Source organism: Orcinus orca, chromosome 16 (genome assembly GCF_937001465.1).
Source record: "Orcinus orca chromosome 16, mOrcOrc1.1, whole genome shotgun sequence".
Classification (NCBI taxonomy): Eukaryota; Metazoa; Chordata; class Mammalia; order Artiodactyla; family Delphinidae; genus Orcinus; species Orcinus orca.
The window spans coordinates 86,100,648-86,121,661 of NC_064574.1; the positions used below are offsets into that span (position 1 = coordinate 86,100,648).

At 54.4% G+C, this 21,014-nt stretch overlaps 2 protein-coding genes and 1 long non-coding RNA gene across 16 annotated transcripts in view; 1 reads left to right on the forward strand and 2 right to left on the reverse strand.

The window, feature by feature from the left end:
* The window catches only part of GNA12 (G protein subunit alpha 12), a 126,048-nt gene extending 108,216 nt beyond the window's left edge, over positions 1 to 17,832 (forward strand). The window contains exons 3-10 of one of the 12 annotated variants that reach the window (XR_007472277.1): positions 757 to 807; positions 1,880 to 2,851; positions 5,276 to 7,200; positions 10,453 to 10,631; positions 11,124 to 11,397; positions 13,857 to 14,118; positions 14,948 to 15,059; positions 15,214 to 17,832. Coding sequence is in view for 1 of the 12 variants with exons in the window: in XM_004268969.4 (XP_004269017.1) it covers positions 757 to 807; positions 1,880 to 2,449 (621 nt within the window). In the remaining 11 variants the exon portion in view is untranslated. Of the gene's footprint in view, positions 1 to 756; positions 808 to 1,879; positions 4,716 to 5,275; positions 7,201 to 7,367; positions 9,251 to 9,538; positions 9,654 to 10,452; positions 10,632 to 11,123; positions 11,398 to 13,856 lie in introns of those variants that run through there. The other 11 variants (XR_007472272.1, XR_007472276.1, XR_007472275.1 and 8 more) reach the window with 11 other exon arrangements.
* On the reverse strand, positions 576 to 2,431 carry LOC125961497 (uncharacterized). The gene is made up of 2 exons (XR_007472279.1): positions 2,294 to 2,431; positions 576 to 2,203 (listed from the first exon to the last, which is right to left on the reverse strand). It is a non-coding gene; the product is annotated as an uncharacterized LOC125961497 (long non-coding RNA).
* Positions 15,164 to 21,014, reverse strand: part of AMZ1 (archaelysin family metallopeptidase 1) — a 32,359-nt gene continuing 26,508 nt past the window's right edge. For all 3 annotated transcript variants that reach the window (XM_049699668.1, XM_004268970.3, XM_049699669.1), the window contains exon 7: positions 15,164 to 16,482. In XM_049699668.1, coding sequence (XP_049555625.1) covers positions 15,940 to 16,482 — 543 coding nt within the window. In that variant the 3' untranslated portion in view covers positions 15,164 to 15,939. The remainder of the gene's footprint in view (positions 16,483 to 21,014) is intronic.

Sequence of the window (21,014 nt, forward strand, 5' to 3'; positions counted from 1 at the left end):
TTTGCTCGTTCACTTCCACTGCCTCTGTTCCCTCCATGTAATCGACATTGAAGGCCCTCTGAACGCTCCTTATGCCCCGTGAGTGCCGCCGCGTTGGGGGGTTCAGTCCTCCGAGAACAGGACTGTGGGTGATTTTCAAGGTCACTCTGGCTATTGAACGGCCCTGGTTTGTATCGACGTTCAGTCCGGAGAACGTCCAGTGGGTAGAGAAAGACTGGTCATCCCAGCACGGAAATCCAGACCAAAGAGTCCCCTCGTTCGAGGCTGTAAATCAGGTCGTACAAATGTGTGACGTAATAATGGAATGTCAGGCCCGTTTCCAGAAACTGGCGCGTGTTTTGTCATGTGCCTCAAAGACGGGCCTTCTTCAAAGACGGTGGCTAGAGTGCCTTGGGCCAGCTGTCCAGGAGCAAAACCATTCACAGACACTTAATCTCACGCGCTAGCTCCCTGGTGGCGTGGCCTGGAGCAGGCCAGTCTCCATATCTGGGAAGGAAGGGAGTCAGCACCCTGCCCATCACCAGGATCAAGCCAGGGGCGCTTTGGAAAACACAGTCTGAATTTGAACCTTGGGATCAGAGCTAGAGAAATTGCATTTTTAAATTTTAATTGTGTTTTTAATTTAAAAAAATACATGTATGCTATTAGCCTGTTTACTTTGCCTTCCTGTTTACACAGAGGCAAAGTAGCAGTCATTTTACCAAATCAGGGTTCCTCAACCTAGACTGAGTTGTGACTCTATTTCCTCCACGACAGGGTGAATCAGTGAAGTACTTCCTGGATAACTTGGACCGGATTGGCCAGCTGGTGAGTAAGACCCCCACCCCAGGAGTCTGTGATCCAGGATTAGAAAACATTTGTGTGGAGACCAAAGCAGCCCAAGCGGTGAGGGCTTTCGCCATCCTCATGAGCCGTGTTTGTGGTGTCAGGTGACCGCAATGCCATTATTGCTCCTAAAAAATTAGCGATAATTCCTTAATATCAAGTGGGTTTTGAGACTTTCCCAGCTGTCTCGTTAGTGTCTTCTTGTGGCTGCTGCTTTATTTCAGTAGTTTGAGTCAACATCCTATTACGGTCCATCCATTGCCACTGGTCCATGGCACTTAGACTTCTTTTATTCTTTAGGTTTCTCCTTCCGTCTTTTTTCCTCCTTTCAGTTTATTTGTTGGAGTAAGTGCATTATTTCTCCTGCAGGGTTTCTCGCGTCTCAGTTTTGCTCTTCCATCCCTGCAGTGTTGTTGAAGGTGTTTCTCTCCCCGCTCTGTGCCTCATGAATTGGTAGCTGGCGCTAGAGGCTTCAGCCCCGTTTGGATCTTTGGCAAGGATGATGCATGAGTGCTGGTGTGCAGTAATCACTGGAGGATTGTTAATAGTGCAGGATCAAAGTGGTTTGAGTGACCACAGTTGCCCGTGTGTTGCTAAACACTTTAAGAGTTCTCCAAGAATAACATATTAAATATATTGCAGGCTAAATTTAAATAGCGTTGCAAAACCTAAGTTAAATCGGTTCATAGTAAGGGTTTGGAATGCGTGTGCCCTAGAAGTTAGAAAAACAGAAAGGTAGCTATGGTGCAGGGAAAAGAAAGATGGAAGTCTCCTGTGGAGAAGAAAGCCGATGAGGTTGCAGTGGGGCCTAACAGTGAAGATTCTGATAACCCCTCCTCAGCCTGACGAGCCTTTGTTCATTTTGAAATGAGCTGTTTAGTTCCTTCACTTTTTGTTTCATGGTGAGTTTATATTTTTGTAATTGAAAGTTGCTTCTGGTATTTGGTTCAGCTTCTCTCAAAAGTCACTGTAACTCTCTTTCCTTCCACCCCATCTTTTTGTTCTTGTTTTCTCATGTTCTTCCTCTCCTGAATTCCCTTATCCTATTTTACAGAATTACTTTCCTAGCAAGCAGGACATCCTGCTGGCGAGGAAGGCCACCAAGGGCATCGTGGAGCATGACTTTGTCATCAAAAAAATCCCTTTCAAGATGGTGGATGTGGGCGGCCAGCGGTCTCAGCGCCAGAAGTGGTTCCAGTGCTTTGATGGGATCACGTCGATCCTGTTCATGGTCTCGTCCAGTGAGTACGACCAGGTCCTCATGGAAGACAGGCGCACCAACCGCCTGGTGGAGTCCATGAACATCTTTGAGACCATCGTTAACAACAAGCTCTTCTTCAACGTCTCCATCATCCTGTTCCTCAACAAGATGGACCTCCTGGTGGAGAAAGTAAAGACTGTCAGCATCAAGAAGCACTTCCCAGACTTCAAGGGTGACCCCCACAGGCTGGAGGACGTCCAGCGCTACCTGGTCCAGTGTTTCGACCGGAAGAGACGGAATCGCAGTAAGCCACTCTTCCACCACTTCACCACCGCCATAGACACCGAGAACATCCGCTTCGTGTTTCACGCTGTGAAGGACACCATCCTGCAAGAGAACCTGAAGGATATTATGTTGCAGTGAAGGAGGACGCCCCTCACTCTTGTGGTCCTTCAGCAGCCTCGCCGGCCACAGGCCAGATCTCCCCGGTGTCCCGGAGCGGGTTTCCCGAATCCGTGCCCTCAACACCTGGCTCAGGGATGCCGTGAGGCCCGCCACGCTCTAGGCCAAAGGACGTGACACTTTGATGTTAGCTACTGAATCCTGGGGACTAGTGAAACTACTGAAAACCCGAGCGATCACTCTGGTATTAATGTGTAATGCTTAATAACACAGCTTTCTTTCTTTTTACAGAAACTATTCCTTCTCTGACACAATGTAATCGAGGACTGCGTGTGTGTGCGCGCACACTCTGTCTTTAATGACAGAAACACGAAAACCTACATCTCTGCAGATGGCTTTTCTCTCTTAACTCGAGAGTGCTTGGTGAGGAGTGTTGCCGGGGCAGCGGGGGGGGGGGGTGGTCTGTAGGAGGTGAAGCGCGGGCTGTCGCCACCACTTCCCCAAGGGAGCGCGCTGCCTTTTAAGTCTCTTGTGCCGATGTCCCGAGAGGCCCTGGCCCGGCCGTCAGATGAGAGGGTGGCAGTGAGAGCTGGCAGTGTGGACCTAAGGCCCCACAGCCTGCACTTTCTTCCCGCCCTGCCCCCTTCCCTCTGCACAGGGCAGTGCCCGCTGCCTCTGTGCCCACCCTCCCTGCCCCTCGGCAAAAACTTCAACCAGCTGGCCTTGCAGATGACTCTTCTGTCTTCTGAGTCGTCTCCGACGCTGCAGTCGGCTGCAGGGAGCCTTTCCTTCTTTGGAGGAAGTGGAGCGCTCCTTTCCTCTCAGGGGCTTCCGAGAGCTGGCGGCATTGCCAGCGGAGCCCTCGTTAATGCCCCCGGGCTCCGCGCTGCCTCCTGGTGGCCGAGAATCGAGGTTCTCATCACGGTCTCTTGCTTCTACTAACGTACACATGTAGCAGGAAAACTGTTGGACGTGGTCTCCTCTGAGTGAAACTGCAGAGGCTGTGAATGTCGACGCGAGCTGGTCAGTCTTACACTCAGTTAACTTGTCCGGTTACTCTGTCCAGGTGTCTTTCACTGTGTTTAAAAATACATTGCATTCCAAACTGGTCCCCGCTGTGTATTACTCTACTCGAAAGTGTCTGGCGTGTTGAGGACCCTGCCTAGCATTTAAAAGAGAAAAAAGCTTCCTCTGTCAGTGGCACCGGAATGTTCCTGTGGTTGAGTAACCGTCCCCGGGCCCCATCCCCAGGCCACACTGTCCCCGGTCCTGCGTCCCTGGTGAGTGGCTTGCTTGCCTTCACCCAGCAGATAAACAGGGATCTTGTGGCAGATGCTGGCCCAGGAGGAAAGGGAGGAAAGAAACTGCTTCTGAGTCAGCCTTGTTATCACAGGGTTTTAATGAGGAGACGACATGAAATCCTGTCTCTCTGGGCGCTCAAGGCTTCCTGTCGATGTTCGCTGGGGTTTCGGCTTTTTTTTGGCTGGAGAAAAGTTGCTGTTTTTGTACTGCTTCCTGTGGCTCTTCATAAACTGAGAGGGCGAGCCCCGGGATCGGGGCCGATGACCGAGGCCGAAAGGAAAAAGAACATTCTCAACGGGCTGCGTCAGGGCGGCCCGAGACCCCGCCGTCGCTGCTCAGAGGACCTGTCCTGGGGCACGAGCGCTCCTCGCCCGCCGGGTTCCAGGTCTCGCACGGGTGTCGGGACCCACGCGCTTCCTCACCAGCCTGGCAGCGCTCCCTGTGGTCTGGCGGAGGGGGCGGTCGGCGTAGCCGGTACAGGTGCCCGTCCGAATGTCTTGCTGGCGAGTGGGGTCAGCACGGTCGGCAAGCACCGTTTGTCCTTTCAACCGTCTGACGCGGCTGCTGGTTTGCTTTCGGGGGCGGAAGCGAGTTGGTATAGACAGGGAAGCTGAGCGGACTGGGAAGCAGGGGCGACGGCCCGAGGGGGGCCCCTGCCCGGCCCAGAACTGACCCGCTCTCCCCCCTGCGGCCGGGCTCCCCTCTTCACGGTCAGCTGAGTGGACGGCTTAGTCCTGGCGAGGCGCTGGCCCTCAATTCCATGATTGTCGGCATCCGAGAAGAAGCCCGCTCTTTGCAAGGTCAACTGAAACCATTTACAGCCTTTCTACACATAGGTTATAGTCACTTTTCTCTCCAAAACCTTAGGCTTTTCTATTTTTTTATTTTAATTTCACTGTTACCCTTGATTATTGTCTTTTTTTATTGAGATAGTTGTGCCTCATCTGTTATTACAAAAATGTAACAATAAACTTCCTCAAACTAAGATATTTTCCTCATAGTTATACTGTTTACACATAAGGACACATGTACGTTTTTTACTGAAATATTTTTTTAACCCTTCAGTTTGTAGAGAAATTGTTTTAAAGATATTGCATTGTAGCTTTGTAATTTATATAGAGAGTTCTCTAGACTCTTTATTCTTGTAATTTTTTTACTTCTTTGATAAAAATGAGTCAGGTTATTTCAACTCCAAGATCAGGAAATAATCTTGAAACAAGATTATTAGTTATGACTAACTAACTTGGGCATCCTGGGAACAGACACTAACTTGGTATCGTGAGTAAAGGCACCGCTAGGAGGAGAGCAGTCGGGGTGAACTGCTCACCACTTACACTTTGCACAGCATTTTAGCATTGGCAGGAGGGGCTGGTTTGATGATCTGACCACCTTCAGTCTCTGGATGTATCCTCAGTTTTCCTTTGCGTAAGATATATCCTCAGTTTTCCTTTGCGTAATAGAAAATAACTCAGCATGTGCAGTCAACATTAATTTGACAGTCCCCAAAATTCAGAGCAGTTGGATAACTCCTAATGTTCCTTGAAGGTTCATTACTTGTCGATCACAGTTTTTATTTCCACGTGGGACACAGGAGCGCTGTCACTGAGTGGATGCCTCTAGAACACGACTTCAGGACAAGGAACAGGGCAGATACATGTAAAGACACGTGTGTGTGTGAAGGAGGGATCCTGCTGCCCTGAGACCTGGGGGCCCGAGGAGAGGACCTGGTGATGGACGTGGACGTGGCCAGAGACAGGAGGCTGGGGCAAGCCCAAGGGAAGGCAAGGGTGGGAACTGTTTCTCCGCAACCCCGTGGGGTGACCGTCCCCATCACAAAACGAAGACACCTCTGATGCAAAGTGCGAATGATTCCCAGCCGACGGAGCTCGTGGCGCTCAGGATTCTCTTGTAGAAAAGGCACGTATGTATTGTCCAGTGGCCATCACCCGGGTAGGCGTTGTGTGCGTCCACATGTGGGGAAGGCAGAACTGCCCCCCCGCCCCCAGAGAAACTTGTACTCGTCATTATCCATGTGGCTGAGGGCTAAGGTCTTTGAGTTCCAGTTTCCCCATTTGTAAAAGTTGGATCAGATCACGATGCTCAGCTCTGGCGCCGCAGTCAGGTCACCTGAGGGGCTTTGCAGAGCCCTGGGCTGAGCCACCCAGAACCTGTGCAGTACAGGCATCACATGGACGCACTCCTGGTTTCCCAGGTGGTTGCTGTGCAGCCGGGGTCACAGGCCATGAAGCAGAGGACCATGGAGGACTCCCTCCAGGCCGCTGGAATTGTGGTCCACAACGTGCTGGCCCCCGAATCCTCCCCTTGCTGTGACCTACGACCTGCGTCAGGAAGAAAGTGATGCTGGGTTTTCTGTTGTGGTTTAAGTGAAGAGCAGAAGTTCCCACTAAGCCTTCAGCAGCATGTCGGGTGGTCCTTTCAGGCCTTTGGACGCCACCTTCTCCGTAAGGTACATCAGATGCGCTCAGCAACCTCATTCCTCAGGGATGCCCGGAAGTTTAGAGAGCTCTGCTTGAAGGAAAGGACGAGCCCTTTAAAGTCTGCCTGGCGGCGCTAGGGAGAGGTGGGCCTTGCGTGTGGGATCCCTGCGTTTCACGGACTCGGCATTCGGGGCGGGCGCAGGCCCTGGTGCCAAGGTTGGTGCTGGGCCTGCAGCTGGCGGGGGGCTGAGAGCTCAGCCCCCCTGAGCAAGGGCTGCTTTACTGACTGCGTTTGTGAGGCGCCTGCTGGGCCCTGAAGAGGGTGGTGGCGGGTCCCCAGAGGAAGGAGCTGCTTGGTTAAGGCGGCTCAGAGGCTGGCACTCGCTGTGTTGACAGCCCTTAAAGGCAGGTGGCACGCGGTCCGTGCTGAGTTCAGGGAAGGGGAAGGCTCGCTGTGGGTGGAGGGGAGCCCCTGGGGCGTGGAAGGGCCACTCCGCTTCCTCGGTCCCACTCTTGGTGTGTGGTTCCTACCTTCTGCTGGAGGAGGACTTCACGGCGCGCGAGGCCCAGCTGTTCGTGTGGGCCCTCACTCTCCTGCCAGGTCCCGCCCTCCGGAACCTGCTGGAACTAGAGGCTGGGTGTTCGCTGGCGCACAGGATGGCGCTGAACTAGGTGGTTTCGGTTTCCACACCATGTTGGCACCTCTTCAGGTGAAAACCTACTTCAAAGCACAACAGGTTGCTACCTGCCAGAAGCACCCCCAGTGCCCGCCTCTCGCTGGATGGCATGGGATGCGCCACACCCAGAGCGGCTCCTCGGTGTGGACCGCACACCTGCAGGGGTTCTGCTGACCCTGACGGTGGTCGTGAGCCCCTAGGAGAGCGGAGCGCTGCTCAGCGTGGGAACTTGCTACGCGAGGCTCCCGCCCCAGGTCACCGCAGGAAGGAGCGGGATGTTGCCAGCCCGAGTGAGTTCTCAAGCATCCTAGCGGGATGGATGTTCCCGGGAATCGGCGTCTGAGTGCAGCAAGAGGTAGGAAATGGGGTGGAACTCAGACCGTGAGATTCCTGCCCCAAACGCAGAACTCGTAGGGCAGCAGGCCCTCCCCGGCAGCCTGCGATTAGGGTGTGGAGTAGCTGAGAACAGGCAGGAACTGCTCTTGTATCCCACCCGACCTATGACGCCTCCCTCCTCCTCAGATCCAGCGAGGACCTTGGCACGTCGATGTGAGGTGCTTGTTATAGGGACCTGAAGACTTGCTGTAAACGCGGCCCCGTGGCTTGCTTCACAGAGAAGCGCACACCTGGCTCCCCCTGGAAACTGGGTTCTCCGCTTCTGAGCTGGTTGTGAAGGTAGTGTTTTTATTCCGGAGGTTTTCTTTGTGTGTGTGTAACACAAACCACAGTGAAACACTAGAGCAGCTACTAGGGGTTCCTGGACCAGCCCAAGTTTCCTCCCGGGCAGGCAGCCGGCGCTCTGATTGCGCGGCCGGCAGGTGTCGACGGGGCTGAGCCGCGCGGGCTCACAGTCGTCCTGATCTGTCTGTTCCAGGCTTGTCATCGGGCGCCTTTTTATTAACACAGTTTATTTTGTGCTTTCAAAAGCCGAGTGATTCCCCCAAATGAACATCACCGCAGCTGTTCACAGTCAAGGTGGCGGTTCCCCGCGGGACCGCATTTCCTGGCAGCTTGCAGAGCCAGACCGCTCTGGTGGCCCAGGCGGTGTGGGCACTGGGGAGGGGTGGACCGCGCATTCCGCCTGGTGAGGCTGACCCAGAGTCCGGCCGAGAGAAGTCCAATGTAGGGGCAGCTGAGAGCATGACCCTTGTGAGTCGGGGGAAACAGGCCCTCCGCTGTGGGTTCTGCTGCTTCCCGGTGCTGGTCCAGGGGCCCAGCTCTTCAGCCGACTTCAGAATTTCTCCAGTCGGGAAGGAACTGAGGATGGGGTTCCGGGAGGCCCCACCCTGAGTGGCAACTGGCCGGGTGTGCTGCCGCAGCAGCCTGGGCGCTTTACGGCATCTCACGGGACTGCCACGCGCCTTGCAGCTGAACCCTCTGCCCTGGGGCCTTAGCCCCTCTGCTCAGGGCCCGGCCCCCGGGGACGTCCCCCGCAGCCTTGGGGGACGCAGGAGGTCTGTCCGGCTGCCCTCTGAAGAGGTCCGTGCCCACGCCGGGCAGAGAGCACTGTCACCTAGGAGACTCTGGAACTCAGGTCACACACGTGGAACCAGCCTTGATCTGACAGTCGGGCTAACAAAGCCGGTTCTCCGTGGCTTCCCTCTTCACCCAAGCTTTCTGGACGAGCCCGGGCACCCTTTCCAGGTTCACCGGCAAACAGGTGGCCAGAGCTCTCACTGCGGAGTCTGTGGAAGCCGGGGCCAAGGCCTGTCCCAGGAGGGCTCACGGGCACCCAGTGAAACTTTCTGCCCATCATCTTAACTGTTAGATTCTCTAACAAGCCTGTTTATCAAGAAATTTAAAAGAGATCTCTATTGAGTCTGCCCATCTCTAGGATCTTAAAGCATTACCTTTTGACCTGTTATGCAAATGGCAAAACATTCCAAGTGTCTTTTCCTTCAGTCCATTCGAAGCAGCTAAAATTGGCAGGCATGTTATTCTCTGTTGACACGAGTGCAGCCAGGAAGTTCAGTGTTGTGTGCTCGGCCCCCTCCACTCTGCCACGTCCTCAGCTCACCTCCTCAGTGCTGTGCTGTGGCCCCTGTAGGGCGTGGGGGACCCCGTGGCGGGGCAGGGCTGTGGGGCTAATCTGCTGCGGCAGTGGCTGCAGAAACAGCTCTGAGCTCTCCCGGGCTCGCTCCACTCGGAAAGGAAGTTCAAGGGCCACAGCCGAGTGCTGGGTCACGGGCGCCGCCCCTGGGGTGTCACTGCAGCTCCACACCCCTCCCCTCCCCCCCCATAATGGCACCAACAGCGGGGACAGGCCTCGGTTTACAGATGCTGTGTTCCAGATTAAGAGATACATGATGCAGTGTAAAAAGTGTATTGTATAGCTACGGGGGTTAGTTTAACATGTTTTGTATATACGACTTTTATAAATCTATTAAAACTTGCCGTAAATTACATTCTTCTGGTGTGTTGCGTCCCTGGCGCCCCACGGCAGCCATGAGCGAGGCCCCCTGAACGGGGAGCATGTTACTGGGTCCCTGAGTGCGTGTTCATTGTTGTGTCTGCCAGCTTCCTGGGTGAAGCTCCACCCCTGGGGCGGGTGGCCAGGGCTCCAGTGGGCACCGGGCAGGAGAGGGGTGGGTGGGTGGTTGGAGCCTGGGGTCTGGGCCTCGGACTCTGCTCCCTCATCCCGTCCCCTCCCTGGCAGGGATCCCACGTACTCTCCAGTGTTTACTCAACCATAGGGTCAGGCATGTCTCAACGACGTCACAAGTACAGACTGCAGTCTGGATGAAATGCAAGAACACAGCTGAGTGACAACGTCGAGCCTCCAGGGTCACCGCAGAAAAAATGTTGTAGGTAATGTTAGTATAAGTAGAAGTAATGACACTCCCCCCAAAAAAAGAAAAAGTAGCCTTTTTGTTATGTAGCATCAAAAACATCAACCTTCACCCTGAGAAGCATGGATACAAGGAACAAGCATTTATGAAGTGAGCCAGTGCAGTGGATAAGGTTTTTTTTAAACTTTGGGCAGAGTGACCAGAGCAGAAGAGGTGTCTAGTGGATGTGTGTTGGGTGGACGTGTCGTGGATAAATAAAGACTCTCCCAGTCTGTCCACATCAACAAGGATCCGAGTCTCTGAGAGGAGGCCCTTCCAAGGAGGAGAACAGACCATTCCGTTTCTAGAAGGTGCACACACAGTGAAAGCGCTGGCCGCACTGCAAGTCGAGTCTAACGGGCACTGTGCATTCCAAGCAAGAAGGAACTACTTATTACATTCAAGTGATGAATTCTCTTGTTTTCAGTTAGACTTCTAGAATTTCATCCTCTTCCCTCAGGATTCAGGTTTTGTAGCATTAATTTGGAGATTGAAAATGTAATCTGTAAGCATTAAAAAGTTGAATTACACAGAATTTATTCTGTACGTCGAAGTCATCCATAATCCCGGTATTAAGATGCCTACGTGTACGTGTGTTTCCACTTGGCTTCTGGACTTTTAAACATAAGAACGAGGCCGATCGAGTCGTTTAATCAAGTTGTGATTGAAGCTCACGTAATCCGACGAAGGTGTTGCCACTGAGAAAGGCCTGTTTTGGGGGCCAACAATGGGGGGGACGAGGGGCCACGGTCCCCTGGACCTTCCTTCACCTTTTTCAGGCCTCGCTTCTGCTCGGAGCGTGTGACAAGCCGGGGTTGAGCTAACGGGAGCCCCACTTTTACCGGCTGCTTCAGGGAGAAGCGGGAGAGGGCCGGGGAGGCCCGAGGACAGAGGAAGAAAGAGGAGTGTCGACCTCTGCTCCCAGAAGCTCCCGCAGCCTGGGTCCCGCTCACCTGAGGTGAGATGGCAGTCCAGACGCCACTGTCCCCGCCGTCCACCGAAGGGGACTCTCCCCAAATGGACGTCAGAGGAACGGCCCTGGTCCTTCCCCAGGGGCAAGGGCGGACGATGACTCAGTGCCAGTTCAGGTAGATGGGGAGCCCCTCCCTGCACTTTCTGCTGCTGGCACAGGTGGACCTGCTCCCCTGCACCCCTGCCTTTGACACGAGGTGCTGCTCTCGGAAGAGCTGCCGTCTGTACCCTTGGGCCCCCGTGGGGCTCTCTCCTCTCCTTCCAGGAACGCCTTTGCCACCAGCTCCATCCCCCCATTGAACCAGGAGGGCGGCAGGGCTTCCCCAGGGGCATCCCCACTGACAGTCCGAGCTGGGCAGGAGGACAGAGGCAGACACAGCCCCCGCTCCCCACCACCCCCCAGCTTCAGCCGCAACCACCGTCCAGCGTAGACGGTCAGCCCCGCCCCCCTTTTGAGATCCCCTCTTGCTTTGGGCAGGCACTGCGAGAAACAGTGAAAATAAATCACCTTTTGTGGCTCAAAGGCTGAAGGAGGGAAAGAGGAGGAGCCGGTCGGCCTTGGCGGGTCAGTGCTGCCCCGGGAGCGTCCCGCCTCGTCCCGCCTTGTCCCCGTGGCAGGTGAGTGCGGACTGCAGGCGCCGCAGCGGCCTGGGAGTGGGTTTCCTGACTGGTTCCCCGCTGATCACCGGCCAGTGAGAGGCCGTCAAACAGACATCCCCGTGGTGACCGCGGGACACCATAAGGACCACACGGTAAATGTCTCAGACCATCCGGGGGACGCGAGGGAAGCCATGCGGGCCTGGCTGTAGGGCGTTTAAGCTGCGTCGTGGCCGGGAGGGACAGGAGGGCTCAGCAGAGAGGATGCTGACGGAAGCGCTGGGGCAAGGCATGTGCGGTGGCCTCCCGGGGGACCTGGCTTCCCTTCCGGCTAGTGTGCGGAGAGCCGGGGTTGTGCGCTAGGTGGGATGCCCCACGGGTCCCCTCCAGCAGCCCAGGAGTCGCCTTTTTGACTAGCGCGTCCTCGGCCGCCCTGGCTCGCCGCTGGGATAGGGGCATTGGACTGAACACGTAGTGGCCCTGGGACGCCTCTTGGAAATTGTTTTTTAAAATAAACCCCTGATGTAGCTCGTTTTCATCCGTCTCTTTACCCAAGAAGCAGAGTTCAAAAACAAGCCTCGGTTATTCTGGGCTCTATCAGATGGGGGCGCTGGAAGAGGCAGGCTCTTCGCACGGGTTTCAGCAGCTCCCAGGGCCATGGTGCTGTCAGCCACGCAGTAGGCATTTCCCGGATTCTTCTCGGTGCTTAGTTTCCACAGCCTGTCGTTCTAGGGGCCGTAAATCTGCTGCTTCCTGGGGTTTCCTTGGAACCGGGCTCCTCTGTGGACAGTCGTCCCTACAGCCACCAGGATGCATCTGGCTCCACTAGAGACTCCAGCGCTGGGGCAGGCGGGGGTCGAGGGCCGGCCGGGCCTCGGGTCCCCGGCGCCAGCCGCCCTCTGCAGCCTGGCCGCAGCGGGCGAAGGCGGCCTGGAAGAGGCCTCTGTCCACTCCCAGGCGCGTGGGCTCAGCTCAGGTCGGGAGCCGCCCAGCAAAGCCCTGATCCTCCCGGTCTTCAGGGTAAAAATAGTCCTGCTGGGGCCTCGCCCTCTTTCTACAAACAAATCAAAGCCCCAGCAGCTCCGGGCTCTCTTTACCTTGGCATCTTCGCCCAGAGAGCCGGCCACCCACCCACCCAGGCCATTCCTCGGCCCTCTGGGGAGTCTCTGGCCCAGAAGTGCTGCAGCCACTAGGCAGCTTCCTGGCCACCTTAGAAGCCAGGGCAGAGCCAGCAGGGCTGCGGCCCAAGTAGGGAGCCCGGGGTGCAGACCTCCCAAGCCTTGTGCTTTCCTCCTGACTCTCTGCCTGCTCAGACTTCCCCGGTGTGCTTTCCTAAGACCCGGAACACGCAGGGCTAAGTCAGAGCAGACCCGCTGGGAATCTCAGGCCCTGCTTTGCAGCCTCAGGCAGATGAGCAAACCTCTCAGCTCCCTTAACCATAAAATGGGATCAAGGTATCTACCTTGCAGGGATGTAAGAAATTCCCTGGTACTTAGAAGGACAGGTTCAAAGGGGGGCTTTATTTGCAAGGACGAGCTCCCTGTCTTTCCACAGACGGATGAGGGTCTAGCCGCCTGGCCCTGCCTGGCGGGTCTGGAGAGTAGCTCCCGTGGCCCCGCGAATGGACCTTGTGTGTGTGTGTGTGTGTCCGTCCGTCCCTGGAATGCTACAGCCGCTCCTTTGAACTTGGTGGGATCTAAATTTGGACTCTTCGTTTTAATATTAGCTGCTTGGCTAAGCTATTGTGTGTTTATTTTTTTAAGCCCTTTCAGAGATTGCTTTCCTCCCAGAAAGGTCTGAATCAGATGTCCCACGGGACAGTATTAACAGGCCCACATCCCTCCCCCGACCCACGCTCTGGAAACGGGGGCTGGCGGAGGGACTCCCGGGCTAATCCCACTTTCCTGCCCTGCAGGTGGGGAGGAAGGAGTTGAGAACGGTCCTCCTCTCCCTCCGATGATGAGTTTGGGCTTTGGGGAGGAAGAGGGGGAAGAATGAGAGGCAGGAAGAGGGTCTGCCACCTTTTGACCAGGGCCCTGCTTCCCATCGCCCCTAACCAGGACACAGTTTCCACATGTGTTGATGCACGCGTGGATGTCCCAGCCCCATCTCACACGGGAACGGTGACACAACGCCACGACCCCAAAGTATTTTTAGCTCCATTCAAGCCCCTCCACCCAGTCCCACCAGAGAGTGAGGGGCTCCGAGAGGGTCCGTGGGAAAGCTCGGAGACCGCTCCTCCTGACTTGCACGGGGGCCTTTGACAGATAAGGAGATGAGAAAGCATGAGATGAGATGATACTGACTTGGTGCTTTTGCCTAAGTAAAAACCAGGCCCTTGTTTCTCGGAAACCGTTATCTGAAGCTATTTCAGCTCAGCCTCGTTAAGGTGCCCAGCTGTACCACGTCTGAGCCTGAACTTGGTGAGCCGTGACTTTGCTATGGGAGATGGCGTTCGTTATCCCCTCCTCTGCCAAAAGCCACTCCCTGGGGACTGTCCCCAACTGCTCTCCACCCCCAGCAGGGGCAGAACCTGGGCTGATCCTTGAGCAGAGGAAGGAAGCTATGATCTCTGCTCCTAAACGTTTTAATTTCAAAACTTTCCTCCCAGCAGCTGTCTTTAAAAAGTGTCCTCCATCTGCAACTGATGAAGCCCGTGGAGGAAGTGGCTTGTCCCTCCCCACTTCAGAATGCTTTTTTGGGACACTCATCACAGTTGGGAGCCAAAGGCCACGGTTGCAGACAGACAGCACTAAGAATCTCGTAACGACCCCCTTGAGCTCCCTCCCTCAGTCTGAGCCAGGCTCTTCTCTCTTCGTCACCTGTGTGTGTACTTACATCATTCCAGTCGTTAATCTTTTGCAGAAGAAAAACAGGTAAGATTTTGCCGCAGGTATGATGGCCAACCTGAGCAGCAAATGCTAACTGGGGCAGGTTTTTCCTGTTTTCTCACCTCCCGAGCTCTTCCAGAACCTCACCACACCCCTATGAGGAGGTGGGATCTGCATCCCCGCCCTGTGTGTGAGCCGGGGTGAGCCTTTCAGGCGGCCTTAACGGAGGATGGCTGGGTCCCGAGAGGCTACACGTCCTCCACGTGACTCCAGGAAAGCCCTCCTTTGGCAGCCAGCCGCCCGGAAGCCCAAGCCACCCGGACAGGACAAGGCCCTGGCCCTCGGCCGTCACACGGCAGCCCTGTGAGTGAGCCGCCCTAGAGCAGGACGCTCCAGCCCAGCCCCAGGGGTACGCTCTGTCCACACTGCAGCTGAGCTGGGTAGGTTGCTGGGGTTTCAAGCCACTAAGGGGTGAGTGGTTTGTTCACAGTGGCAGACACCGAGGCCTCCTTCCCTTCCTCCATCACGCTCTCTGTGGGGTCGGCCCCAGCACACTTTCTGCAGAGCCTGGCTCGTCCTCGTCTCCCCATCAGTTACCTCTGGAGCCTTGTGCTGCATCTTCAACCCCATGGAACAGAGAATGCGGGTCTGAAGAGCTGCACCCTCGCTGCATTATTTTCAGGATGGGCTTATCCCTTCCATCTTTCTGGGGCTGGAACCTACATCACAAGGAGGCTTCAGGCGTCCTTGCTTGGGGGGCGACCCTCCTGATTCTATATTTGTAGTTTGTACTGTTTTTCTTAGAAGGCCCCCCCCAAACTGTCTAAGCTATGCACGAAATGTAGGAGCTGCTCCCGTTCGTGCCTCTCTCCAGATGGGAAGTAGCTGCGACTACTCATCACTCCGCGGGAGCTCTGCTGTCCAACGAGAAGCATCTCTCCCCAGGACTCCTAAGCAGCAGCCCGGGGCATTTGATAATGAAAACGGTCAGTCGGTCAGGAAAACCTAACAGTCAAATGTGTGTGTTGCACATAAAGGAGTTTCCAAGAACCGGAAGCAAAGTTTGACGAAATTAAAGGCAGACAGACAATTCTACTGGGGTGATGGGTATTTTAACATCTAAATCACTTGTTCTCTCAGCAACTGGTCAAACGAGACCAGAAAAAACACAGACACAGGTGTTTTGAACAAATCTCATCTCCTTGCCCTCACTGGTGTTGGGGTCCAGGCCACCTTTGTCAGAAAACTGTCCTGAGGATGGAGCCGCGGTTTGCTTTCACCTCTGCAAGTCACAGCACGCAGCAGCACCTTCAGACCTGCACACGGGACACCCTCCCTTCCCGCAACAGTTGTCAGAAGAAGCGGCACATCTCTGGGCACGTGGTCTGGTAGGTGGTGGCCACCCGGAACTTTCAGGGAGACGCCCACGCCAAGTTCCAAGGGTCAGAGTGCGGTTAGCGCCGCACAAAGGGGCCCTTTCTATGGGCTTGGGGTCGGGGGAGGCGGGGGACCTTGTAGGTTGCAACACGACCCCCTTTGCCCTCCTTCGAGCGGAGGACCCACGTTGGGGCCTTGCAATCTGAGTTCGCCGTAGCAGAGCCCCGAGCCCCAGGCCGCAGGAGAGACAGGCACCTGCCCGGCACCTGCTCTGTGAGGTCGGGTGCGGCCCGAGGACGGCCCTCGGGGTACCTGGGACCCCGCCCCCCCCACCCGGCCGCGTCACGAGGCTGCGGTTAGGGCTGGGGGTGCGGGGTCCACGTGCAGACGGATCGCCTTCCGCTTCCCGAGACACCGTCCCTTCCGCCCACAGCCGGGCCCGCAGCGCCCTGGGGACAGGCAGGCGCTAGACAAGACGCACCAGCCGTGCTAATTGTCCTCCGCCTTCCAGCGCCGCGGGGACGCCTCGGCCCTGGACGGTTTGCGAGCGCTCAGCTTCCGCCTGAGGGAGGAGAACTTGTCGCCCAGGACTCGGCGCAGCCCCGCGCCGTCTCGGCCGCAGGGCGGGTCCTGCCGGGGGGCCGGGAGCCGCCCCGTGAACAGGTCCCAGCGGGCCAGGGCGTCCACGGCGCCGTCCACCCGCGCCAGCTCCTCCTCAGTCACGTCCCTCTCCAGGGCCTGGATGCAGGCCGCCAGCCAGCGCCCGTGCTCCGCCAGGGCCTCCCCCGGGCTCTCTGCGGCCGCCAGGGAGCCCAGCCCGTCCTCAGGCTCCAGCTCCGGGCCCGCGGGGAAGGCGTGGCTCCAGGCGTCCGGGGACAGGGGCTCCGACAGGCCGCTGCCAGGCTCCGAGTCGCTCTCGCCGCACAGGCCCGAGTCCGCGCTGCAGGGCAGGGTGTCCTCCGACACGGACGGCTCCCCGGCCGCCGGCCCAGGCCGCGTCCCCGCCGCCGCTAGCGTCCAGGTGTACAGTCTCTACGAGGGAGAGACGCGGGCTGAGTCGGCCTGTCCGGCCCCTTCCCTCGCCAGGGAGCTGCCAGGAGACCCAGCCCCTCTCCCGAGGGGACCCCACTGTGCCCACGACCCAGGGCGAGTGGCGGTCTGGCGCCACAAGGGCCCTCGGAATGGAGCCTCTAGAGACAGCGAGCTTGCAGGGGCTTTGCGAGCCCGACCGTTATTCGGGGATAAACTGAGCTGACTTGTTAACACTCTGCTCAAAGCAAAGGGAATCATGGTTTTCCTACATCCCACTAGCACCTCTGCGCGTGGTGCATGCGGGCATCAGAGACGCCCGCGGTCAGCTACTGCCCACCTCCTCCCCACTCTCCTTCCGTGATGGCTGAGAACCGGCCGTGGTGGAGTCGTCACACGATGGAAACTGGCAGATACGCCCAATCGAGGATTTTTCCTTAGAGGACGCTTACCAGCACACCACCGACTGATGGGAACAGATCCAGAGCAGGCCCAGGGCGCCCCCCTCGAGGTTAGGAGTCGCGGGAAGGCACGCGTCAGGGGAGGGGGACGAAGGGCCTGAAAGTTCGGATCCGATAGGCAAGCAAGACCCCAAGAAAGGAAGTGGTGAGAAACCCCAGACCTTGTGCAGGCCGCGGCTGCCCCGCTTCACCTTACACGCACACGAGGATGATGGGCAGCTGACAGCCAAGCCCCCAGCCCTGCGCTCGGTGGGGCGGGCGCTCTGGTGACGGTGACGCCCTGGCCCGGCGCATCCTGCTGAGCGCCGTCAGCCAGTCGGCAGCAGAGGCACCTCCCTACGGGGGCACTGCCTCTGGGTCCCCTCTGCAGCGAGGCAGGCCGCCTCCTCAGCGCCCCTCGACGCGCTATTTACCCCAGAGACATTCAGGGAAGACCCAGGCCGGGAGGCAGCTCAGACCTGGACATGCCCAGCCCCGTGTTCAGGGGTCCCCGACCAGCAGCAGCCTGGGAGCCCGTTAGAAACGCAGAGCCAACCCCTCCACAAGCACCGGATCATAAACTCCTGCCTGTCCAAGAGCCTCTCCCCCGAGCCCAGCCCCCGGACCCAGTGGGCTCCAGCAGCTGACCATCTCCTAGAGGAGGACGGGCTTCCCAGAATCTCAGACACAACGCGATTCACTTAAAGCGTCTGGCTTAAAACTTTGGGTCTTAAAGTTGAGCCCAAGCTGTTTTGTTGGTGGGCCTATGCCTTCATTTGAACAAAAAACTTTTTTAACTTGGTATTTTCAGCCAAAGGTGGATTTAAAGAAGAAACTACCACTCTTCCAAAAGACTGAAGAGGAGGGAACACTCCCAAAGACATTCTATGAAGCCACCATCACCCTGATACCAGAAACAGAGATACCCCCAAAAAAAGAAAATTACACACCAATATCTTTGATGACTATAGATGCAAAAATTCTCAACAAAATATTAGCAAACCAAATCCAACAGATTTAAAAAAGTTCATACACCACGACCAAGTGGTATTCATCCCAAGTTCACAAGGATGGTTCAATATATGCAAATCACTCAATGTGATAACACCACTTTAACAAAAGAAGACAAAAACCACATGATCATCTCAACAAATGCAGAAAAGCATTTGATGAAATTCAACATTATGATAAAAACTCTTACCAAAGTGGGTAGAGAGGGAACATATCTCCGCATAATAAAAGCCACTTATGACAAACCCACAGCCAACATAATACTCAACGGTGAAAAGCTGAAAGCCTTCCCACTAAAATCTGGAACAAGACAAGGATGCCCACTCACACCACTTCTATTCAATATAGTATTGGAAGTCCTAGCCACGGCAATCAGACAAGGAAAAGAAATAAAAGGTATCCGAATTGGAAGGGAAGAGGCAAAACTGTCACTCTCTGTAGATGACATGATACTATAAATAGAAAACCCTAAAGACTCCACACAAACGCTACTAGAAGTGGTTGCATTTCTTTACACTAGCAATGAAATATCAGAAAGGGAATGTAAAAAAGAAAATACCTTTTAAAATTGCACCAAAAAATTGAAATACCAAGGAGGTGAAAGTCTTATATGCTGAGATCTATAAAACATTAATAAAGGAAACTAAAGATGATTCAAAGAAATGGAAAGATATCCCATGCATTTGGATTGGAAGAATTAATATTGTTAAAATGGCAATACTACTCAAAGCAACCTACAGATTTAATGTGATCCCTGTCAAATTACCCATGACATTTTTCACAGAACTAGAACAAATAATCCAAAATTTTATATGGAACCATAAAAGACCCAGAATTGCCACAGCAATCCTGAGGAGGGGTGGGGGGAAGCAGAAGGCATAACCCTCCCAGACTTCAGACAACACTACAAAACTACAGTAATCAAAACAGTGTCGTATTGGCACAAAAACAGACATATGGATCAATGGAACAGAACAGAGAGCCAAGAAATAAACCCACACACCTAAGGTGAATTAATCTTCGACAAAGGATACAAGAATATAAAATGGGAAGAAGATAGCCTCTTCAGCAGGTGGTGCCGGGAAAGTTGGACAGCTGCATGTAAATCAATGAAATTAGAACACACCCTCACACCATGCATAAAAAGAAACTCAAAAGGGCTTAAAGAGTTAAACATAATACATGACACCATGAAACTAGAAGAGAGCATAGCCAAAACATTCTCTGACATAAATCATACAAATGTTTTCTTAGGTCAGTCTCCTAAGGCAATAGAAATAAAAACAAAAATAAATAAATGGGACCTAATCAAACTTACAAGCTTTTGCACAGCAAAGGAAACCATAAATCAAACGAAAAGACAGCCTATGAAATGGGAGAAAGTTTTTGCAAATGAGGCGACCGACAAGGGCTTAATCTCCAAAATATACAAACAGGGCTTCCCTGGTGGCGCAGTGGTTGGGAGTCCGCCTGTCGATGCAGGGGACGCGGGTTCGTGCCCCGGTCTGGGAGGATCCCGCATGCTGTGGAGCAGCTGGGCCCGTGAGCCATGGCCGCTGGGCCCGCACGTCCGGAGCCTGTGCTCCGTGGCGGGAGAGGCCGCGACGGTGAGAGGCCTGCATACCGCAAAATATACAAACAGCTCATACAACTCAATACAAAAAAAACAAACCACCCAATCAAAAACTGGGCAGAAGACCTAAATAGACATTTCTCCTAAGAAGACATACAGATGGCCAATAGGCACATAAAAAGATGCTCAACATCACTTATTATTAGAGAAATGCAAATCAAAACTACAAGGAGGTTTCACCATACACCGGTCAGAATGGCCATCATTAAAAAGTCTACAAATAACAAATGCTGGAGAGGGTGTGGAGAAAAAGGAACCCTCCTACACTGTTGATGGGAAGGTAAACTGGTGTAGCTACTATGGAAAACAGTATGGAACTTCCTCAGAAAACTAAAAATAGAATTACCATATGATCCAGCAATTCCACTGCTGGGCATATATCCAGACAAAACTCTAATCCAAAAAGATACATGCACCCCTACGTTCACAGCAGCACTATTTACAAAAGCCAAGACATAGAAACGACCTAAATGTCCACTGCCAGATGAATGGATAAAGAAGATGTGGTACATATATACAATAGAATACTACTCAGCCATAAAGAAGAACGAAATAACGCCAATTGTAGCAACATGGATGCAACTAGAGATTACCATACTAAGTGAAGTAAGTCGAGAAAGACAAATACCATATGATATCACTTATATGTGGAATCTAAAAAATGACACAAATGACCATATCTACAAAACGGAAACAGACTCCCAGACGTAGAGAACGGACTTGTGGTTGCCAAGGGGGAGGGGGGTGCGAGAGGGATGGATGGGGAGTTTGGAACTAGTACATATAGAATGGATAAACAACAAGGTCCTACTGTATAGCACAGAGAACTATATCCAATATCCTGGGATAAACCGTAATGGAAAAGAATATACAAAAGAATGTATGTATGTATATATAGATAGATAGATAGATGTATAACTGAGTCACTTTGCTGTACAGCAGAAATCAACACAACATTGTAAATCAACTATACTTCAATTAAAAAATAATAAAAGATTTTTAAAAAGAGAAAATAACCACTACCTGCCTTTGAACTGTGAACTCAGAGTAAAGTTTCTGATCTTGCAAACGAACTTCTCCGTTGGATAAGGTTTCTCCCTGCAGTGGAGCAGATGGACCCGGTTCCCTAGGGTCCCTCTTGGGCCCTGCTCCCCGGCAGTGCCTCGTGCGGACAGCAGAGGGCAGCATCGCCGCGCTGGCTCAGCCCCCGCGCAGGGCGGGGCCGGATTAAGAGCAGCGCCTGCCTTTCCACAGTGATTCTTGGTTAGTCTGGCTCCGCCTCCTCCTCCGGAGGGGCTGTGAGCCAATTAGGGAGAAAGTGATGCTGGGGAAGGCCCCTTGGTGATGCCAGAACCGGCCCGAGTACAGGAAGCTCTAGGACAGGGTCTAGTACACGGTCAGTGCCCGGTAAAGACGGGCTCTGATTAGGGTTGCCTGGGAAATAAAAGCCG